The 24,147-nt window shown below is 43.5% G+C and overlaps 1 protein-coding gene across 1 annotated transcript; it reads right to left on the bottom strand.

The window, feature by feature from the left end:
* Nucleotides 1–3,343: 3,343 nt before the first annotated feature.
* SOD2 (superoxide dismutase 2) lies at nt 3,344–23,648 on the bottom strand. Its single transcript, XM_024195818.3, has 5 exons — nt 23,528–23,648; nt 20,577–20,779; nt 10,192–10,308; nt 6,909–7,088; nt 3,344–4,419 (listed from the first exon to the last, which is right to left on the bottom strand). The coding sequence occupies exons 1-5, from the start codon at nt 23,554–23,556 to the stop codon at nt 4,274–4,276; spliced, it is 675 nt and encodes a 224-aa protein (XP_024051586.2). The 5' UTR covers nt 23,557–23,648; the 3' UTR covers nt 3,344–4,273.
* Between the last annotated feature and the right edge of the window lie 499 nt (nt 23,649–24,147).

Genomic DNA, 24,147 nt, shown 5'->3' with positions numbered 1-24,147 from the left:
TTTTTGTACTGCTACCTCTTCTAGTACAAGTAAATTAAAGAAAACTCAATACCTCTGTCTTGCTAAGCTGGGATTAGGCACCATCTATACATTTAAGCATTCTAATGGGACATGCACTCACACACTTATCTGAGGTTCCTTCCCCTGCAGCAGGCTCACCTTTGCTGAGCTGCCAGGACTGACTAGAGTGCAGACAGGTCCTCACTCACAGCATAGCTGGGACCCTCAGTTACATATCCCCCATCCTCCTTGCTGTTCATGGCAGGGGCCTATTACTTGGGCTCCACAGTGCTCTGAGGGGTGCTGGCAGACGTCTGCCCAGGATGGCATGCAGCTCATTGTAAAAGTGGCAGGTCCGCAGGTTGGTGCCAGATCAACTGTTGGCCTCCCTGGCCTTCTGCTATTCCTTTGCTTTCACATGGCACTGCTGCTAATTCCTGTTGTAGCCCTTCTTCCACATGCCCTGTGTAATCTACTCCCCACAGGCCCAGGAGAGCCAATACCTCCTATCTACTACAGGCAGGAGGGCATTTAAAGCGTGTAGGTGGCCTGGTGAGCTGCACAGTTGCCCACAAGGGAGAGTTGCTAGTTGTGATCACCAGGCTCAGCAATCAGGAAAAGGCATTTCAAAAATACACCACCGTTTTAAAGGTGGGTGTGGTTTCTAGTCTCCATGACCCCCAGGCAGCGATGTTAACAATTATGATCGGAGCGGTCAGTGTCAGGCATTGTGAGACAGCTGCTGGAGGACTGTTAGAGTCACCATAGGTCACGCAGTGTCTACATTCCCACTATGTCAACAGTACACCAACCCGAGTCAATGCTTTCAGGGAGGACATGTTACTGTGTCGATGTAACAGGGTGTTTACATTGGCGGGAGACAATCTGAGTGTAGACACATACAAATATAGGTTGAGGCAAGATAGCTTATATCAATCCAACTCTGCAGTGTGGACCAGACCCCCCCTCAAACAAGCAAAATACAACTTAAGATTTTGCTCTGCAAAAGCCACCAACTAGATACCAGTTTTCTTGCATTTGTATGGGTTTTCTTAATGTTGTATCATTTACTGCGCATTTCGCTACTGATTAATTTTACTGGTAGAGACACAATTATGCTCCACACTGGATATCATGCCAGTCTTTCTAAATAAGAGAAAGATAAAGGCAGTATTTCACAGAACTTAAGTTACCAAAAATACAGTAGAATTTCCACTTAAATGAAACCTACAAGTCATAATGAACAGTAGAAAGCACTTTGTGTTTCTGGGTTTAAAAAACAAAACAAAACACCCAAACAAACCATGAATCACAAAACACACGCTGTCTTAATGGCCATGCAATATTCTACGCACCCTTTCACCTGGAGCCAGAGTTTCAAACTGCAGTTTGTGTACTGCTTACTGTACATGAGCTTGATGTTCCAGCAATTCACTGCAAAATGGTTTAAGAAGATGGTACGTGGGGGCCATTTGGGGATTGGTCCTGCTCTGAGCAGGTGGTTGGACTAGTTGACCTCCTGAGGTCCCTTCCAACTCTGATATTCTATGAAACTGTGGGAAGCACTGCTCTGGGATGTAATTTATTGACTGACAAGTAAAATTAGATTTCTTTATTGTGGTAAAGGCTGGACAGAAGATTGTGCCTGGGCTAGTAACTTTGATGATTTTTCTAGACTGTTTTAGATGGCACTTCAAATACAGTTATCTAGTGACTTATGAAAAAGGGAATATTTCAGCAGATTTATTTTTTAAAGCCATTTACATGTAGAGTCAAAAAAAAAAAAAAAAAAAGGTCTTTTTTCTTTAAAAAATACTTAAAGCCTCTGAACCAAATATCAGCTCATGACTGCAAGCCCTTTGGGCTAATAGTTGGTTATATATGTGATTGTACAGAACCTTGCACAATGAATTCCCCATCCCACAAACTTTGGACACTACCAAAAAAAAAACCCCAATAATAATCAGAACATATGACTTTCTTTTGCTGTTAAGGTGAATATTAATCATTGAGCAGTCCTTTAAAGCATTTATTTTTCAGATTTAACTTTTCCTAAGTTCACAGTTTACAAAATCTCATAACTAGTGACAATAGCAAAAATTTTGCTTTTATATATATTTTTGCCCAGCCAACTTACTGCCAGATATTTGTAATATGTTCCATTTGCTAAAAATGTATTGTTTAGGGAACACAATTACATTAGGACACTTAGGTTAAATTCAGCTATGATGTGCAGACTAAGTTTATTTCAGAAACTAAATGGAACTTTAGAATATGGCTTTTTTATTTCAATTTTGTAGCAGTAATATTAAAGCCTCATATGTTCATATAGGCACAGAAGGGGAAAGCAATTCACTCTGCTCTCAATACGGCAGATAAAAACAGATCAGATTTTTAAAAATGTATTTAAACCAGATTTTTTATTTAAATGAGGGTTTTTTAAATAAATCTGTTTTAAATGAAATCGGAATTTAATACAAAATATATTAAGGCCCAAAATTATAATCTCTTAAACCATTTCACTACAAAATAAACTGAATCCATGAACCTCTATCAAAAACTTGGGAGTTAAAGACTGCTTTTCTATAAAATGTGTGTTTCTCCCCTCCCCCGATTCATTCTTTTGAGGTCAATTTTTTAAACATATGGCACAATAGTAGTATATAAGCAATACATTATTCACTGTTTTCTAACGCACTAAAAGTGTACAATGAATAAGAATCTGAAAATATTAAGCTATACAATTGCTTAATGTACAGTTATAGTATACTCTCCTAAATGGCAAAAGGATGTACCAAACCTAGTGAAAAGGCTTTTTATTGTAAGTCAGCATTTCAGTGGTTATATCAATGTGAATGCACCTTTTTTTAGAAAAACAACAAGTACAAATGGAAAAGATGATTAAAATCAATTGTTTAAATCAAGGCTTTTGACTTCGTAATTTAAACCATGATTTAAATCGCTGATTTAAAATCAATCCATCCTGACTCCCAGTATTGCATTTTCTTGCTAAACTACATTTACTATCTGAACTATGAGTTATTAGAGCATATCTATTTTCAGAAAGATACCTTGAAAAAAAAAGCTTATTTTACCAAGATAGTAGAGGCCAAACATTGCATCTTTAATTGATTTTAAAGCCAATTACCCCATCTATTGTATTAAAAAAATGCAGAGCACACAAAGCATAGCATGCCCACTTGGCCTTGCATCACGCATCCTCAGAGGTCCAAGGAAGTTTGTTGTGATGCCAGTTGTATGTAGGTAGCTTAGTGGTCCCTTTGTGCTGCAGCTGAAGGGGAACATATCTGGACTCACTATGATTAAGTTGTATTACTATGGATTCAGTTATTGAATTTTTTTATTTTTATTTATGGCAAGAAATAAGGTACATACATTTCTACTTGAATACTTAAGTGCAACAAGGAATTAAGTTAGATCAATAAGCATCAGAAAACATTCAGTAATCGGATCATTATCACTTGCTGTCAATTATATTTCCATATGGAACAGAGCGCAGCTGTGGGAAAATACTTCTATCTTCACTGGCTCCTAAATAAAGGGACCAAAACTCACACACTGAAGCTTCAAGAGCATAACAAACCCCCTTACCACAAGTGAGTCCCACTACTCGCCATTCAATGCAGTCTTTTTTTTTTCCTTTTTCTTTTTTTTAAATGTTTGCTACTATCACTTTCTAAAGGAAGCTCCCTGGCACTGCATATTTAACTTGTAATAGTTATTTTGAGTATCACTTTTGCCTTTGAAATCATTAAATGCTCTTGGAAACAAAGTTTCCCTAACAATCTGTGCAAGTATTGTGAGATGTATTGGTATGTTATTTATTAATAATTAGCACTTTTATAGTGCTTCATATGTAACTATTCCTCACAAAGCCACTGTGATGTAGATTAGCTTGGTATTTCCTTCTGTAGTAAAGGACAATACTAGATACATTCATAAGTTTACTGCTATCAACTACAGGAAAGTTCAGTAGAACCACAATGAAATGTTAAAGAGTTATATCCCTACAAAGAATTAGAGAATTGTTTCCACTTGTTGCACAAGAGTTTAAAGCTTTAAGTCTATGGGTAAATACCTTTCACAGATTTCGACAAGCAACACTTGGCTTGATTGCAAATGTTTTCATTGGATGCATTAAAGTGTTTTCAGCAGTGGATCGACTCATTAACAAGCCAGTAAACACACTACTACAAAAATGATTTCAGAGTAGAACTGGTGCTCTTGTAATAGTCTGTGTGAGACCTCCACTTTATTTTTTGCAAGCTGTGTATCTTGCAGATACATTCTCCCAGCTGATCACATTCCAGATAGCTTTTAGATAGTCAGGTCTAACATTTTTATACTGAAGATAATAAGCATGCTCCCACACATCAATGCCTAGCAGAGGAATAAGACCTAGAAAAGAGAAAATAACTTTGTTAGTCTATGAAAATATTTTCAGATGAATAAAACATTTCAAAACTTCAAAACCCTACTTCAGAATATTTCCAACTATTTTATTCTTCATTTCCATAACATTTAAAGATGACAATGAACCCTCCAACACACAGGCGCACGTTGCTAGATCTTATACAGCTGCTTCCCATAAAAAAAGGAAGTGCAGTAGCTGATTTTATGATACACAGCTATGAAAACACCCAATCTTGAGAGCACGATTGAGTTCTAAAAATAAAGTTTTCAACTGGAAAAACTGCCTTAAGGAACACTGTTACTGCAAAATACTCTGCTGTGGTGCAACAATAATCATACTTCTAGAAACTGTGCTTATGTAACATTCCACTCTAATATGTTTTAAGGCACAAAATACATTCATTAAACACCTTATTTAGTTACATATATCCTTGTTTTTGTGAGATTAAGGATTAGGAAACCCCAACAAGGAATTCCAACTGAATCCAGCTAAAGAGTCTTTGCAGCTGCTAATCCACAGAGATTCAGTTCATCCCCTGTATTCTGTTCTACATACGGTAGGTTCTTGTACGGCCCTCAACTCCACAGTATCTGAGTGCCTTCCAAAAGTCCATTAACTGATGTGATTAACAACTGTCATGTGTGGTTTGTTCTCTCTCTAGAGCCATGGAGGAAGTTTGCAGAGTTTTTGCACTGGGGTTGGAGGGAAAGACGGACAATAAGAGAAACCATCAAAAATTATGCACCTTGTTAGATGTACTGTGGTATCTTCCCTCAGCAGTGCAGTCTGAATCCAACTAGCTCAACTGCTACCATCACAGCATAGAGTCAAATAAAACCCACACCCATGGCAAATCAGATATCTTTTAAAAGGGGTCAGGTCCAACGTTTTGCTGTTGGCTTATCCCTGGCTGAGAAATCTTTAAGAGCCATCTCTGGTTGACAATATACCATATATACTCATTCATAAGCCGAATATTTTTGGTAAAAAAAAGTGACGCATCAAAGAGCGGGGGTCGGCTTATAAACTGGTCTACACCAAAATTCGATGATTTTAAACTCTATGGCAGGGATCGGCAACCTTTGGCACATGGCTCGCCAGGGTAAGCACCCTAGCGGGCCGGGCCAGTTTGTTTACCTGCCGCATCCGTAGGTTTGGCCGATTGCGGCTCCCATTGGCCGCAGTTTGTCACTCCAGGCCAATGGGGGCTGCGGGAAGCGGCGCAGGCCGAAGGATTTGCTGGCCACCACTTCCCGCCACCCCCATTAGCCTGGAGCGGCGAACTGTGCCCGCTGGGAGCCGAGATCGGCGGAACCTGCGGATGCGGCAGGTAAACAAACCGGCTCAACCCGCCAGGGTGCTTATCTTGGCAAGCCGCGTGCCAAAGGTTGCCGATCCCTGCTCTATGGAATCACTGAATTGAAAATCTAATACATTGTCATTTTGTTTACCTGGAGCGTCTGCAGGCATGGAGCCCCTCAGCTTCCTGTGGCCACGGTTCGCCGTTCCCAGCCAATGGGAGTTGCGGGAAGTGGCACGAGCGAACTGTGGCCACAGGGAGCTGAGGGGCTCCATGCCAACGGCTTACTCTGACAGGCTGGGAGCCAAAGTTTTCCAACCCCTGAAATATAGGGTCGGCTTATGAAAGGGTCACACAGTTTTTGCTATCTTTACTTATCCATCTTGGGGGGTGGGGGGGGAGGTCGGCTTATAAACGAATGGGCTAATGAACGAGTATATACAGTATCTGTCGTTAGCATACACCTCCCCTAGTTGTAGTGATTCAAAGAAAGGTAAGTGTCATTTCAGGTTTTAACATATGCCCCAGTGTGCCCTGTCAATGTCAGCATGTTTAAAAATAAAAATGGTGTGATTGTAAAAAGAGAAGAGGTTTCTCTCCCCTCTGTTGAGAGAAAAGCCTACACTCAGGGGAAAATTAATTATACACAAAGTGCTGTCACGCACACACACACAAAAACACAAACCAGTTTAATCTTCCACTTCTAGGTGATATTAAGTGTTGTTTGCAAAGAGAGGCAAAAAGTTTTCAAATGAAGGCAATTTTTAAGTTGATGCCTCTTTAAATTACTCTCTCCAAAGAAGAAACCATATGAGCAACCCTCCCATCATCCATGAAAGCTGAAGTCCCTGTACAGCTGAAAATACATCCTTCATCCATCTTCCTCCTCTCCCTGTCCACCGAAGCTAAGATTTTAAACCTCCTCCCCCATACATTCTCCAAAATTTATAAGCTGTTCTTCACAAGTGTTAGGTTTAAAAAGGATATTACTACTTTTCATCATTTTTAATAAAGATACAGTCACATGCAGTCTCTCTCTAGCCATATTTACTTAGAAAGAAGAAGATGGATGTATTAAATAGCCCTTTCAAGCTGCCACTGCAGCTACTTTCCTCATAAACATACATAACAGTTTGGGTTTTCTTTCAAAGATCATTTAAAAACAAAACTAACCTGTTGTTCCTTGCAGAGGGTCTTGATTGTAACAAGTAGTGACCTGCAGGCAGCCTTGGTCCGGGTTAAAACCAAGCCACCCCCATCCTGAGCCTTGAACACCAACCGATACTGCCGTCAGCTTCTCCTTGAAGTTTCCAAAGGAGCCAAAGTCACGCTTGATGGCTTCCATCAGTTCCCCTTAAATTTATATTAAAACAGACAAAAACACACACACCCCACACTTTACACTATTTTCCAGCTGATATCAAGATTTATTTTTGAAGTCAGAGAGAGGCAGAGGCAGTTGGCTTCCCCCTCCTCATTTTTTCTGAGAAAGGAAAAAGAAGTAATTCTTAATAGATCTTATGCATTAGTATTTTATACAGATTCTGCTTTCCTTTTAAACTGCAGTAAGGAAAAAATATCTCAAAGTGCAATAATCAATGTAAAGGTACTACCATGTTCTTATCCAGTATTTATAATGCTAAGGAGCTTATGTGTTTGTCAGACAGACAGGCAGCAGGATGAATGGGCGGGGGGGGAGGGAGTGTTATTTGAAGAGTGCTAGATAGTTTGACTTGAAAGTATGCGAGACAAGTATACTTATAAACTTTCCCACAGATTGCACCTCTGACACTCACTGATGACCAGGTGCCAGCTCATGCCAAGGTCCCCACGCCTCAATTGAATACTGACAAATATATAGCTGGATCAGGCTGGCTTACCCATGGTATTGTTAAATTAGGCATTAGAATTATAAGAATGTGTTTAGATTTTACTGAATGTTTGTGAGCTGCAGCATGCATTAATATCACTAACATCTGTATCCCATATTGTAAGGTAATATTTGAGCAGTTGTATTATAACCCTCTGTAACTAACATAAGAACAGCCATACTGGGTCAGACCAACGGTCCATCAAGCCCAGTACCCTGTCTTCTGACACTGGTCGATATCAGATGCTTTGGAAGGAATGAACAGAACAGGGCAATTTACTGAGTGATCAATCCCCTGTTGTCCAGTTCCAGCTTCCAGCAGTCAGAGGTTTAGGGACACCCAAAGGATGGAATTGTGTCCCTGACTATCCTGGATAACAGTCATTGATAGACCTCAAAAAGAACAGGAGTACTTGTGGCACCTTAGAGACTAACAAATTTATTAGAGCATAAGCTTTCGTGGGCTACAACCCACTTCTTCGGATGCATATAGAGTGAAACATATATAGAGGAGATATATATATATATATATACACACACACACACACACACATACATACAGAGAGCATGAATAGGTGGGAGTTGTCTTACCAACTCTGAGAGGCCAATTAAGTAAGAGAAAAAAAACTTTTGAAGTGATAATCAAGATAGCCAAGTACAGACAGTTTGATAAGAAGCAAGTGTGAGAATACTTACAAGGGGAGATAGATTCAATGTTTGTAATGGCTCAGCCATTCCCAATCCCTATTTAACCCTGAGTTGATTGTGTCTAGTTTGCATATCAATTCCAGCTCAGCAGTCTCTCGTTGGAGTCTGTTTTTGAAGTTTTTCTGTTTTAAGATAGCCACCCGCAGGTCTGTCATAGAATGGGCAGACAGGTTAAAGTGTTCTCCCACTGGTTTTTGAGTATTATGATTCCTGATGTCAGATTTGTGTCCATTAATTAATTCTTTTGCGTAGAGGAATCATGATAAACTACAACCTTATAAATAATGGCTAATGAGATGATTCTGTCATGGAGGTTGCAGATTCCATGACTTTCCAGGACCTCCATAACTTCTTCTGCAGTGGCAGGGTTGATGCAGCTGTCAGCCCCAGGGCCACCAGAGCTGAAGCAGCAGCCAGGATTGGGGCTGGGGCAGAAGCAGTCAGCCTCTGCCACAGAAGCAGTGGCGGGGCTAGAGCAACTGCCAGAGGTCAGCTCCCAGCAGCACTCTGACTGTTAGTTCCCCTCCCAGGGTATTTTTAGTAAAAGTCAGGGACAGGTCACAGGCTTCCATGAATTTTTGTTTATTGCCGGTGACCTGTCCCTGACTTTTACTAAAAATACCCGTGATAGAATCTTAACCTTAACAATGACTCTTCAAAGCATGTTAACTACTTCATAGCAACAACAAATGCCTAGGTTCTACCAGAGCAAAAATGAAGTAGTTATGTACTATCCTGAATCCCAGAGATTGAAAGAACTGACACCTCCACTCAAAACAATTTCTGATTTTACATAAAAACAAAATTGTTAATTTTTTTGGAGGGCTGGGGGAGAATCACCTTCGTCTAAAGCCTCCTTCATGTCCTTCTCCAGTTCTTTTCTACATGGTCCCCAATATCTTTAACTGCCTCCCTGTCATGGTCTATAGCACAGTGATTCTCAACCAGGGTATGTGTACCTCTAGGGGTACGTAGAGGTCTTCCAGGGGGTATGTCAACTCATCTAGAGAAGTGTTTCTTATCCTGGGAGTCGCAGGATGGGTTTAGGGGGTTACAAGTCCAGGGCCGGCATTGGGGGGGTGGCAAGCAGGGCAACTACCTGGGGCCCCACACCACAGGGGGCCCTGCAAAGCTAAGTTACATGCTTCAGCCCAGGGCAGCAGGGATCGGGCTTCAGACTCCCAAAAGAGGTACAGTAGTCTGGAAAGGTCAAGAACCACTGGTCCATCACACCTCTACACTTTACTTCCTTAAAACTACACGTCTTCCATGAGGTCTTTTAAAGCCTTAAAGCTAATGAGTCAGGTCAATGACAGCCCGATCCAACTCCTGGAATGGTTGATTTTTGTTACCGGTGAGTTTTTTCTTTCTCTGGATTGCAGTGCATTCAACACTAATCTAGGTCTTGGAGACTTATTGCATTATCACAGTTTCGGGTGGCTAATTTATTACTCCATAGTCAATCAATAAAATAAAAGGTTAATGAATCTTACAATGGCAACATCATAATAATGGCAGCTTTTATACTGTGAACAAATATATAGCTACCTATGTAACCAAGTCTGTCTTTAAAAAAAAAATCTAGTCTCATGCTCAGTAAAGCTCTATTTTAGAGTGTATGCAAAAAATTAGAATATTAATTATTTGTATTACAAGAGCCTCTAAAGGTCTCGATCAGGATCAGGGCCCCATTACGTTAGGTGCTGAGCAGACATACTAGAAGACTGATGATTTTGAAGGATCTTAATTTTTCAAAGTCTTTTAGCTTTTAAGTGACAAACTAAATACAAGAGATTTCTTTACAGGCCACAGTTTGTCACAATTAATTCTATTTGTTAATGTTGACATATCAGTAAGCCATCAAGAATGAGTACTAACCTTGAGGCTCTCCTCCCCCATTAGGAGAAAGGTTTGTCCAGAAGATGGTGTGGTTGATGTGACCCCCACCATTGAACTTTAGTGCAGGCTGAAGAGACACCTGAGCTGTAACATCACCTGAAGACACATAAGATCAACAGAATTAAGTGGAAGAAAGTGTTGCCACAGTGAAGAATAAAGTAAGCCCTGTTTGTACCAAGATAAAAGCTTAACAATAATATAGTGCTGTAACAGGTTATTAAAATTTGTGAAAAAGTAAGTTTGTGGCATTTGTGCTCACCACTGTAAGTCATGTTCTACACAAAACTGTTTTAATATAGCTCTCTGACATCTTGACACATAATATGTCATTGTCTGGCAACTCTTTGCAATTATCAACTCTGCATCAAAAGACCATGTACATTCCTGCACAGGTGTTTATTGGTGTTCTACCATTTGGCAAGATGAGCAGAAGGAGGTAAAATACAAATGCTTTAGGTTGTAAAATGTACTGAATTCACAAGGGTTTTCTGAATTCATACCCCATGCAGATTTCTTTGCTTCCCCACAGAAAATGACAGGGAAGCCTCAAGAGCGGTCATGCACCCCTCCCCAGCGGCACGTGCATGTCATTTCTGGTGCCTGGAGCAGCTGGTGGAGAGGTAAATCACCACATAAGGGGATGGGGACGGGGACACCCAGGGGTGTAGTTTGAGTGTTGGGAGTACATTGCCCCCCTCAAACAAACAAGAGGCAAGGTGCCACTGCCCCATCCCTCCCCAGTTTCTGCGAGTGCAGAGCTGCCCGGGTGAGGGAGGATGCTGCCCCAGCTTGCTGACTCTGCAGCTGGACATCACCTCCTGGGTCTCAGGGCCAGTCGTTCTCCCCTCCTATGTGTGCTGAGGGGGAAGAGGAAGTGGGAAAGGAAGGGGGATGGGATAGTGCAAGGGAAGGGGATGAAGAAGAAAGAGGAGCAATGCAGATACAGGTGAGCAATCATTTTCATGTTCTCTCCACAGGTACTAATGCGGAGAGTGGACTAGATGATACATCTGAGGGAAGGGAGCAGAAGGAGACTCCACCAATTGGAAGGCATGAGATGCATTGTCCTAGGGATGGGGGTTCCACGACTACCGCACCCAAGAGAAGGAGGTGGGTGGTGGTGGTCGGGGATTCCCTCCTCAGGGAGATTGAGTCATCTATCTGCTGTCCCGACCAGGAAAACCGAGAAGAAGTGTGCTGCTTGCCAGGAGCTAGGATTCACGATGTGATGGAGAGACTCATCAAGCCCTCAGATCGCTACTCCTTCTTGCTTCTCTACGTGGGCACCAATGATACTGCCAAGATTGACCTTGAGCGGATCACTGCAGACTACGTGGCTCTGGGAAGAAGGATAAAGGAGTTTGAGGAGCAAGTGGTGTTCTCTTCCATCCTCCCTGTGGAAGGAAAAGGCCCAGGTAGAGACCGTCGAATCGTGAAAGTCAATGAATGGCTACGCAGGTGGAGTCGGAGAGAAAGCTTTGGATTCTTTGACCATGGGATGGTGTTCCAAGAAGGAGGAGTGCTAGGCAGAGACGGGCTACACCTAACGAAGAGAGGCAAGAGCGTCTTCACAAGTAGGCTGACTAACTTAGTGAGTAGGGCTTTAAAACTAGGTTCACCGGGGGAAGGAGACCAAAGCCCTGAGGTAAATGGGATGCCGGGAGGAAGCACGAGCAGGAGAGTGCAAGAGGGGAGGATTCCTGCCTCAGACTGAGAAAGCAGGACAATCAGCAAGTTATCTTAAGTGCCTATACACAAATGCAAGAAGCCTGGGAAACAAGCAGGGAGAACTCGAAGTCCTGGCACAGTCAAGGAATTATGATGTGATTGGAACAACAGAGACTTGGTGGGATAACTCACATGACAGGAGTACTCTCATGGATGGATATAAACTGTTCAGGAAGGACAGGCAGGGCAGAAAAGGTGGGGGAGTTGCATTGTACGTAAGAGAGCAGTATGACTGCTCAGAGCTCTGTAATGAAAGTGCAGAAAAACCCAAGAGTCTCTGGATTAAGTTTAGAAGTGTGAGCAACAAGGGTGATGTCGTGGTGGGAGTCTGCTATAGACCATCAGACCAGGGGGATGAGGTGGACGAGGCTTTCTTCAGGCAACTAACAGACGTTACTAGATCACAGACCCTGATTCTCATGGGAGACTTCAATCACCCAGATATCTACTGGGAGAGCAATACAGTGGTGCACAGACAATCCAGGAAATTTTTGGAAAGTGTAGGGGACAATTTCCTGTTGCAAATGCTGGAGGAACCCACTAGGGGCAGAGCTCTTCTTGACCTGCTGCTCACAAACAGGGAAGAATTAGTAGGGGAAGCAAAAGTGGATGGGCACCTGGGAGGCAGTGACCTCAAGATAGGAGAGTTCAGGATCCTGACACAAGGAAGAAAGGAGAGCAGCAGAATACGGACCCTGGACTTCAGAAAAGCAGAGTTTGACTCCCTCAGGGAACTGATGGGCAGGATCCCCTGGGAGAATAACATGAGGGGGAAAGGAGTCCAGAAGAGCTGGCTGTATTTTAAAGAAACCTTATTGAGGTTGCAGGAACAAACCATCCCGATACGTAGAAAGAATAGTAAATATGGCAGGCGTCCAGCTTGGCTTAACAGTGAAATCCGTGCTGATCTTAAACACAAAAAGGAAGCTTATAAGAAGTGGAAGCTTGGACAAATGACCAGGGAGGAGTATAAAAATATTGCTCAGGCATGCAGGAGTGAAATCAGGAAGGTCAAATCACACTTGGAGTTGCAGCTAGCAAGAGATGTTAAGAGTAACAAGAAGGGTTTCTTCAGGTATAAGAACATAAGAACGGCCGTACTGGGTCAGACCAAAGGTCCATCTAGCCCAGTATCCTGTCTGCCGACAGTGGCCAATGCCAGGTGCCCCAGAGGGAGTGGACCAATAAGCAATGATCAAGTGATCTCTCTCCTGCCACCCATCTCCATCCTCTGACAAACAGAGGCTAGGGACACCATTCCTTACCCATCCTGGCTAATAGCCATTAATGGACTTAACCACCATGAATTTATCCAGTTCTCTTTTAAACGCTGTTATAGTCCTAGCCTTCACAACCTCCTCAGGTAAAGAGTTCCACAAGTTGACTGTGTGCTGCGTGAAGAAGAACTTCCTTGTATTTGTTTTAAACCTTCTGCCTATTAATTTCATTTGGTGACCCCTAGTTCTTGTATTACGGGAATAAGTAAATAACTTTTCCTTATCCACTTTCTCCACATGCTAGCAACAAGAAGAAAGTCAAGGAAAGGGTGGCCCCTTACTGAATGGGGGAGGCAACCTAGTGACAGAGGATGTGGAAAAAGCTAATGTACTCAATGCTTTTTTTGCCTCTGTCTTCACGAACAAGGTCAGCTCCCAGACTACTGCACTGGGCAGCACAGCACGGGGAGGAGGTGACCAGCCCTCTGTGGAGAAAGAAGTGGTTCAGGACTATTTAGAAAAGCTGGATGAGCACAAGTTCATGGGGCCGGATGCACTGCATCCGAGGTGCCAAAGGAGTTGGCGGATGTGATTGCATTAGCTTTGAAAACTCATGGCGATCCAGAAAGGTTCTGGATGACTGGAAAAAGGCTAATGTAGTGCCCAGCTTTAAAAAAGGGAAGGAGGAGGATGCAGGGACCTACAGGCCAGTCAGACTCACCTCAGTCCCTAGAAAAATTATGGAGCAGGTCCTCAAGAAATCAATTCTGAAGCACTTAGAGGAGAGGAAAGTGATCAGGAACAGTCAGCATGATTCACCAAGGGCAAGTCATGCCTGACTAACCGCATTGTCTTCTATGACGAGATAACTGGCTCTGTGGATGATGGGAAAAGCAGTGGATGTGTTATTTCTTGACTTTAGCAAAGCTTTTGATACGGTCTCCCACAGTATTCTTGCCGGCAAGTTAAAGAAGTATAGGTAGGATGAATGGACTATAAGATGGACAGAAAGCTGTCTAGATCGTCGGGCTAAATGGATAGTGATCAATGGCTCCATGCCTAGTTGGCAACCAGTATCAAGCGGAATGCCCCAAGGGTCGGTCCTGGGGCCGGTTTTGTTCAATATCTTCATTAATGATCTGGGGGATGGCATGGACTGCACCCTGAGCAAGTTTGCAGATGACACTAAATTGTGAGGAGTGGTACATACACTGGAGGGTAGGGATAGAATACAGAGGGACCTAGACAAATTAGAGGATTGGGCCAAAAGAAATCTGATGAGGTTCAGCAAAGACAAGTGCAGAGTCCTGCACTTAGGACGGAAGAATCCCATGCACTGCTACAGACTAGGGACCGAACGGTAGTCAGCAGTTCTGCAGAAAAGACCTAGGGGTTACAGAGGATGAGAAGCTGGATATGAGTCGACAGTGTGCCCTTGTTGCCAAGAAGGTTAACAGCATTTTGTGCTGTATAAGAAGGGGCATTGCCAACAGATCGAGGGACATGATCATTCCCCTCTAGTCGGCAGTGGTGAGGCCTCATCTGGAGTACTGTGTCCAGTTTAGGGCCCCATACTACAAGAAGGATATGGAAAAATTGGAAAGAGTCCAGCGCAGGGCAATGAAAATTATTAGGCGGCGGGAGCACATGACTTATGAGGAGAGGCTGAGGGAACTGGGATTGTTTAGTCTGCAGAAGAGAAGAATGAGGGGGGATTTGAGAGCTGCTTTCAACTACCTGGAGGTGCTCTGGGCCAACCACAGCCATGCCGTGCCTCCCCGTTCCAGATCCTAAACTGCTACAGGAAAAAAACAATTAGCAGGCCGCCTGTGGGGGCTACACAGCTCCTCCCACACCACCTGCCTTGGACCGCACTTATGACCAGTTCCATGGCCATTTTCAATCGTTCCAACCGCTCGTTTCTCATGGCCCCCTGCACAAGGAGCCCACTATGTCCGGGGGAAAGGGGGAGGACAAGGACACCGTATGCCTGAGGAAAGCGAGTTGGAGGATGGCCCCCCTGGTACAATTGAGAAGGAAGGCTGGGACTTTAAAGTGTGTCAGGGGCAGGTAAATGTCTAAAGTTTCCAAGGTGGCATTTAGGAGGATCCAGCGTTGAGTGGCTGACTCCCATGTGGTGGCAGGTAACACTGCCACCACCATTGGTGGGACGATGGGACATAACGTTGTCCCGTCTGGGGCTGCTTGGCAGGGTCTGGAGCTTTTCTGGATTAATCCTGTCTGGGACCCAATTGGGGAGGGATATGCAGGATATTCTTCACTTTGTATTTTTCCAGCTGATTTAGCTTGAACTATACAGACTACAGTACATTTAGTACATGATCTTTTTTGGAAACCTGTATGCAAAAAACTAAGAAGAATCTCTGATTCAATTGTTAACGAACACCACACTGTGAATCACAACTGTTCTGATTAAATCAAGAGTGCAGTCTTTTGTTAAATCCTCTTAATTGAATAACTAACACCAAAGCATACTATAAGATATGCAGTGTGTTTCATTTCTTTGCAGAAGACAGTCAATGCACATTAATATAACAGTTACTAGTCTGATAAAAATAGCAAATTTACTTAAGATGTAAAAGTTAAAAACACAGATTTTCTACAGGTTCTTTTGTGTTATTTTATAGCTGTATAGAAATTTGTTATTTTTAAATATTTTTTTTCTTTACATAAAAAGAAAGACAGAGGCATTAAAAGGATTTTAGGCTAATATGTTGTCAATGTATTTTCAATCAGGGTCATAGTCAGAACAACCCATCTAGACCGGGCACTTTGTTCAGTATTTCTGCTCCTATTTATATAAGCTAGGAAATCATCATCATCAAACTGAAACACAGTAGTTATTACAAATAGTATCGACAGCACCTCTGAGGATTTGTACAGCCCTTTACACTTCTGCTTTCCTAAGAAAATTGGTCAGCCCAGCACAAGTGAAATATGGAAGCTCACAGCTTGAAAATGGCACAGGTCAGGGTGGAAGGATAACTCCCAGCACCTCTTAAGCCCACTTCCTCAACCTTCTTCCTGATCCTCTCTTCTTACTCAGTTAGGGGTGCCTTTCACCTTATAGGTTGAGAACACACTACCTTTGCCTTTTGATGCTAATCTGAGAGGGTGGGATCTCTGGTGTTGCCAGACCAGTCCTGCTACACTTTATCCAACAATGGGACTAAAGCACTGCAAGAAATGCCTAGGATGGCATTGAGAAGAGGTGAGTGAAAGAGAAGGTAATTGGCACTTTGCCTATGGTGTTTTGTGTGCGTGCCTGCACGCGCGTACGTACACACACAGAGGTAGGAAAACCAGGTATATTCTTACCTTACGTTAGCTAACAGATGGTAATATGAGATAAAATCCTAGTGTAGACAAGACAGTTTATAGTTTTCACAGGTGTTAGCAGGTCAAGATAAAGACTGTGGGGGAGCCTGAGGTTTACCTTAACCTGCTAATCCAGGTTAAAACTACAAACTGCTTTGTCTTCACTAGAATTTTACCTCATGTTGGTTATCACATGTTAACTAATCTAAGGTAAGAACACTCCTTTTTTCCCCTGGTGAAGACAAAGCCTGAAAAGCCACAGTTGTACACAGGGGCACTGGAAGTTCTCAGTCCACATTTTCCTCACCCTAGCCATTCAAAACCCTGTTTAGAACACCAAGATCAAAACCCAAACAGCCACTTGATAGGCTATCGTTACGCTGATTTTGCAACCCACTAACAGTGCTACATGTTACTGTGTGAGAAGCAAAAAATGAATGTACTATAAGCCAGAGGCAAGTCACTATAAAACTGCAGTTAATAACCATAGACCTCCATTTGGAAGACATTGTATAACTGCATATGAAGACATGGTGTACACCCTAAAGAATTAGTTGTCCAAGGATCTGATCCCGCAACTGGCAAATCCCTGAAATTGTGAGGGGCCAGTTATAGAATCAAGGTCTAAATTGGAAAAAAAATTAAACTTATTGAAGTAAAAGTATTCTTATTTTCTGTAGTAAGGACCCAGCTCAGGAAAGCAAGCAGCACGCATTTAACCACTTTCCTGAACTGGGCCGTAAATCTCTTTGGGTACCTTGTTAATTTAATATTTTTCAAATGAATACAAAACTCTGAAAAGCAATGTTCTCTAAATAAACAAACATACATACATTACATGAGCTATACTTAAAATACTAATTAACAGAGTAAGATAGCACACACCTACAGATTAACACTGCTTTAAAAATACTACAGTATGTGGTCCAATATTGAAATGCATTACTAAGACATTTTTCTTTAAATATGAGGAAGTTTCATTCTAATTTAAGTTTTCATTCTCAGAAAGGCATGCTTTCACATATTGCTTATGTTGTTGGGGGGTTATTTTTAAACTAGATGACAAAAACGGAGACTTTGCTCTTTCCTAGCAATGTTTACAAAACTGAACTCTGAAGGACAAAATTCATGCTACTGGAAGTATTGAGTTTATTGGCATTTAAAGCTGTACAAGCAACTATTTACTAACACTGCTGTATGTTAACAAAAAACAACACTACACAGTAGTGAACATTCAGGGTGTACAGAATACATCTGAAAGACTTTTTAAAAAGGGATAAACCCTGTCTTCTGATACACACATGCAATTCAAAGTGAAGTCAGTGGAAGCTGTGTGTACGTATCTAAGTACAATACTTGGTCTGTACCATTAATACACCATATCAGGAACAGTTTACAATGCTGCAGACGGGTATCTGCTTATCTGGGAGCCACCAATGGAGACAACAATCCTGCATTTCTTTAATTACTATGCTTTTGTGCAATAAGCAGTATGTCTGGTTCTTTTCCCTCCTTAATCCTATTTTCTCTAATTCTTCTTTGCAACAAAGCTTTCCTCTGACCACTACTGAAGGGAAAACGCATTGTCTAATCCAGATAAAAGAGGGAACTAAATTCACGCTTCTACTATAGACAACATGGCATTTGAGGAAAATGGATTTGAAATGAATGACCTAGTTAGTTAAGTACCAAGCGATTTTCAGAAATACCCTGATTTATGTGCATAAATCCCACTGACCCTTAAAGTGCATCTAAATCACCTAGTTATTTTTGGAAATGAATTGCACATGCTGATACATGACCATCAAATGATACTGTACAGTAGTGGGTAAAGTTGTCTTCTTTCGTATGGGTTGGGTAGGTAATGACTACAAATTTGTATCTAAGTTTGACAGCCAGCACGCTGCTGCAGCAGTGAGCTGGTGAATGACCTTCAGGTTCCTGGCCAAAAAAAAAAAAGATGAAGACACTCAGAGATGAGGTGCTCCATCATTTGTGCCTGGTGACCACAGTTGCATACAGGTGTTTGCCTCATTTTCCATTTAAAGGAGGTTTGTCCACATCTCCCATAAGATGTCCTGATGTGATTCAATCTGCACCAGTCTTTCCAACATAAAACAAAATCCAGTGGTTCCTCAACAGAATCAACAACAAGCTGTTTGTTTTGAGCGGTCAAAATGCTCCATGTGACTCTCCATTGAGCCTCAGCATCGAAGTTGGATGTAAGGGTCTTGGTACAGTTCCATAGAGGGTTGTGGGATTTTAATCTTTGGCAAATTCTGCAGGTCATGGTGCAGCAGGATTGTCGTGATTGCATTGACATGGTTAAGAAAGCGAGATGTCTGAACAGCTCTTCTAATCTGTGGAGGCTAGATGTGCAATAGGACCGGGAGCTAGTCAACTGGAGTCGATTTGAGCATCTCTGACATTATGCGTGTACCATTACTGAGTTGAGTGTCAAAGAGTTTAGTGCGACTGCTGTGAGACCACACTGGCGCACAATATTCAGCTGCAGAATATACCAAGGCAATTATTGTGGTTCGTAAATTTCGTGGACTGAAGCCCCATGATGTTCCAGTCAATTTTCTGATAAGCGCAACATGAGACCTAACTTTATCGCAGGTGTTCTTGAGGTGTTGTTGAAAGGTCAATCTCTGGTCCAGTGTAATGCTAAAATACTTTGGATTAACCTCGTGTCTGACGCTCTCACCGCAGACCTGCACATCAAGTTTAGTATTAGCCATTTTATTATTCAGATGGAAAGCAGTTACCATGGGTTTTTTTGGGTTAGGCCTAAGTTTCCAGCATTGGAAATAATCAGCTATTCTGCTAAGATCTCAGGTTAAGCTTGTATGCTGAACAGCTAGGGGAATGTCATCCGCATACATAATTTCCTTGACTCCGTCGCTGGTATATAGATTAAAAAGTATTGGGGCCAGGACAGAGTCCTGGGGGATGCCCGAGTTAAGAGTTCTTGGTCTATTGATCTGGCTATTAAGGTGTACCTTAAAAGCAGCAGTCCCCAGTCATTGCCGCCAAGAGATGGATTGTTCACCAGCAGTGAATGATGCGGGAGATTTGAGGAGAAGGCCCTGTTTCCAGACAGTGTTGTATGCCGAGGACAGATCAACAAGGGTGATCCCTGTCTTCAACTTACTATGGAATCCTGCCTCAATGTGGCCAACAAGTGAAGCTACTTGGTCACAGCAATTCCTCTTCCAGTGAAATCCTGCCTGGTCTGCTGGGAGGATGTCTTTGATAATATCAGACAGATGGTGGAGCAGCACCTGTTCCATGAGCTTGCTGGTGGTTGAGAGAGATGGGGCAGTAGCTGGCTGCATCCTCTGTGGGTTTCCCACTGTTGTCCGTCACCAGTTTCTTGGCACTTCTCCAATTCTATGCACAGCAGTAAAAGTGCTGCCAACTATTCCTGTAAAGTGTTAACCAACTAAAGGAGCAGAGGTGACTCTCTAGACAGAACACATCTTACAAATCAGGTGTTCTTTAGAAACATATCACCAGCACCAACAAAAATTGATCTGCCTGGCTAAAGGGAGGTTCACTCATTTTTACCAGTCCAGTACTCTGACAGAACAAGATGCAAGATGAACTTCTCAATACGATTAAACTGAAACATATTTGAAAACAGTGCTAAGAGTATATGAGATTATTGCTGCCAACTTTCTGAAATAGACATGCAGCACTGACATTACAGGAAACCAATGCAGAACTTTTTAAATATGTTTACTTTGGCAAGCAAAAAATGTGTAATATTGCTATGTATCTAAAGTATTATTAATATTATGCACTTCTATAGAGTTTTTTGGAAAACCTTAAGTTTGAGCCCACTAATAAGTTAAGTCTAACACGCCTGAGAGGAAGGCGGATACTCTAGTATCACCCTTTTATAGGTATCTCAGTTAAGTGTCTTAGTTAAGTGATTTTTCTAAGGTCATGACAGTAAGACTGTAGCAAAGCTAGGAATAAGACCCATATCTCCTGACTACCAGTCACGTGCAGTAACTACAAGATAAGATTGTAGTAGCTTTCTTCCCTTCTGTTAACAGCGCCCACACATACCTTTTGCCAATGCCTCTTTATATTTCTCCTCTGCAATATTCAGATTATTCACATAAGTAGCATGATGTTTGCTGTGGTGTAGCTGCATGATTTCTGCAGTGATGTGGGGTTGCAGGGCACCATAGTCATAAGGTAAGTCAGGAAGAGTGTGTTTTTGCCTGGAGGCTGAACATCCCAAAGCTGCAATCAGCTGAGTGCGACTCCTGAAAAAAAGAAAAAAAAAAAAAATACACTCATCTTATTGAGCATTCAATATTAAATTATTTTTAAAAAAGCAAATACAGTTACACAATGGTCTCATGTCCCAGATCCTGCCACTTTTATGCTGATTAGTCTCTTATGTGACAGACTGATAATATCTTGGACAAACCTTATGGAGTTAAGATTAACTTCACTGAATGGAGTTAAACTTTTATGAATTAGATTTAATACTTGTGGGGTCCAATGTATTAAAAATCTGTAATTGTTTATGTGTTGTTGTAGTATTGTTTGTAACTTTTCTAGGAGACTAAGGTAAAACTTGGGGGAAATGTTAGGAACTTCAAAGGACATTTGGGGACAATGCATGTAAAGTGGATTTCCTAGGAAATACCTGAGGGTAAAAGGAATACAAATTATCCACCTTAAATCCATCCTTCTGAAGCTATGCCCTGGGAAAAGAGTCCCAGTGTCTACTATTTACCTGTTCCCCAAACTGCATGGAAGATGAACTCCACTGTTCATGAGTGTGCTAGTTCAGAGCTGAAATTGCCATGAATTTGTGACTACAAAAGAGACCTCCTTGGGAGTCTGAAGGACTCACTGACCAAAACTGGGGGGGAAATCTCCGGTAAACTGGCTAGCAGATAACTTGGTTCTTTTATTGTTTTTAATGTGTTTTCTCTGTCATGCTTTTACCCCAAGAATAAAAATAGGCCTGCATAGGAAGAACTGTGTGGTAACTTAACACCGTAGCAACTGCACTGTTATGTCATTGAAGAGAAACTAAGCAGGGCTGTTTAGATAAACTGCCTTTGCTAGGAGTAACACAATGAAGGCAACAAGGAGTCTGGTGGCACCTTAAAGACTAACAGATTTATTTGAGCATAAGCTTTCGTGGGTAAAAACCTCACTTCTTTACCCACGAAAGCTTATGCCCAAATAAATCTGTTAGTCTTTAAGGTGCCACCAGACTCCTTGTTGGTTTTGTAGATACAGACTAACACGGCTACCCCCTGATACTTGACACAATGAAGGCAGGGAACTGCTCAGCCTGGAAATACCCCAGTCAGAAGGGAGAGTAGATTTCCACCCTAGTGAGGTAACAGCTAGGCAGCTGAATGCCTGAGCGTGGGTGGCCTTGCTGGCCCACAGAGGGGAACAGGGGTACAGTTGCCCTAATCTGACACACTTCTCAAGTTGTCCCATTACTTTCATTGTGATTACTTGTGGCATAAGGTACTTCTCAATGTGAGTAACATTGGTAGAATTCTTCTCTATGTAATTAAGGTCCAGACGTACAAAGAAGTTATTAACAGTATTGGCAGCCCCAAGCAACCTTTTCACTGCAACTATGGAAGCTAGAAACCTCTCTCTTTTTAACAAAAGCCAAGATTCTTGTGCAATCTCTTGGTTCCAACAGCTAAGGCTTCAGGAAAAACACCAGCTACAACACAAATAGTGATAAAATTATGAGTTGGCAACATCCAGCTCCCTTATGCTAAACAGTGTTGTTGTAGTCATGTTGGTTCCAGGACATTAGAGACACAAGGTGGGTGAGGTAATATCTTGTACTGTATTGGACCAACTTCTGTGGGTGAGAGAGACAAGCTTTTGAGGACCTGAAGAAGAGCTCTAGGTAAGTTCGAAAGCTTGTTTCACCAACAGAAGTTGGTTCAATAAAAGCTATCATCTCACCCACCCTTGCTCTCTGATGCTAAACAGTTCACACAAAGGATACAAGAGCTGTTCCTGGGGGCTTTGCAGTATGAAGGGCTCAAGTCTCTGAACACCTAAGCATTTGCTTAGATTTACTCAAATAAGTAGCCCCATTTAGTTCAAGAAGCCTACACAGCTGTAGAAGCATTTGCAGCCCCAGAGCAGGATGAAGCTGCTGAGAATTAAAAATTACAATCTAACCACAGCCAGAAAACAAAACCGAACCCTTCCCCTGTGCCTTGCCAGCCAGGGTATCTGAGCTGAGGGGCAAAGGCCCCAGGCCAGGGAACTTCCCACCATGCTGGGAAGAGAAGTGAAGTGGGCCTGGAAATAACTGTATGAACAAACCTCTGGCCGCCCACTAGTCTGGTCCCGTGCCACGGCGGGGGGATATGGGGTAAGAAGAGAAGAGTGGAGGGCAGCTAAGATATGGGGGGGGGGGGGGGGGGGGGGGGGGGGAATGGGGGGGGGGGAGCAGAGCAGGGAGCAGATGGGATTAGGAGGTAATAGGGAAAGGCGGAAAAGAGAGTGGGAGTAATGAAGTAAGGGGGCAGCTGGGGTACCGGGGGCAGAGTAGGGGAATAATGGGGTAGGTGGAGCAGAGTAAAAGGGTAAGGAGCAGATGGGAGAGGGGGCAGAGCGGGGGGACAAGGGGGGAGCAGGGTAACGGGGTAAGAAGCAGGCGGGGGAGGGGCAGAGCAGGGGGATAATGGGGTGGGGGGAGCAGAGTGACGGGGTAAGGAGCAGGTAGGGGAGGGGCAGAGCGGGGGGATAATGGGGTGGGGGAAGCAGAGTAATGGGGTAAGGAGCAGGTGGGGGAGGGGCAGAGCGGGGGGATAATGGGGAGCAGAGTAATGGGGTAAGGAGCAGGTGGGGGAGGGGCAGAGCGGGGCTAACACACTCGATTAATAACCCGACCTCTGGACGGCCCCCGAGGGCGGGTCAGACTGACATTGAGACACCTGCGGCCCCCCCGGCTCCCTCCGTGCTCTTGGCCGTGCGCCCTCGGACCCCCGCGCCGGGCGGGCCCTCACCTGCCCCGGGAAGCCAGGCGGCACAGCATGGCGGCGGTGCTGGCGGTGGCGGGTCCGGCCCGTACTGACTGCAGCAGGAGGCCGCTCGCTGTCCCGAGGTTGCGAACAAGGCGCCTGCGCCGCCGCCCCGCCCCGGCCCGGCCTTTCCCCGCCCAGGCCCAGCGCGGGGGCGGGGCTGGCACTGGTGCGGGACCGGGCCCAGCGATCCGCCTCCGCCCAGCCCGGGAAGAGACTGCCCCGGGGCTGCCCAGCCTAGGGGCGCCCGCCTGCCCCACACGCTGCTCGGGTCGCACCCGCCCAACCCCAGCCTGGCGCCCCAGGCCTCCGCGGTGGCGCAGGGCGGCTGGAGCCGGGTGATGGGGGCTCCCGGCCTGCCTGTAGGGCAGCTCAGTGGCGCTGGCCTGGCCGGGGTTTCCGTGGTGCTCGGGACCAGCCACAAACCAAATGGTGCCCCGGGTGAGGGGCGTCTTTGACGTTTCCCTCCGTGTGTTAAACTTTTGAATAGCTGGTTTTTTATTGCATTTGTAGCCATTTCACGACGTTGAGGCCCGAGCTACGTGCACGATTTTCCCTGTCATATACAAGATGATAAATTTGCACGGAAATCCTGCATCAAATTA

The sequence above is a fragment of the Terrapene carolina genome, unplaced genomic scaffold (genome assembly GCF_002925995.2).
Source record: "Terrapene carolina triunguis isolate 2854851 unplaced genomic scaffold, T_m_triunguis-2.0 Scaffold85, whole genome shotgun sequence".
Lineage (NCBI taxonomy): Eukaryota > Metazoa > Chordata > Testudines > Emydidae > Terrapene > Terrapene triunguis.
Note: the sequence above shows the minus strand (reverse complement) of the source record. Positions and strands in the feature narration are given on the sequence as shown.

Excerpts from the sequence above, each read along its gene's own strand:
- SOD2 (XM_024195818.3), bottom strand. The coding sequence starts at position 23,556 with ATGCTGTGCCGCCTGGCTTCCCGGGGCAG. Across the intron at positions 20,780-23,527 it reads CGCCTGGCTTCCCGGGGCAG|GAGTCGCACTCAGCTGATTG; the intron begins GTGAGGGCCCGC and ends TCTTTTTTTCAG. Across the intron at positions 7,089-10,191 it reads TGGGGGAGGAGAGCCTCAAG|GGGAACTGATGGAAGCCATC; the intron begins GTTAGTACTCAT and ends TATAAATTTAAG.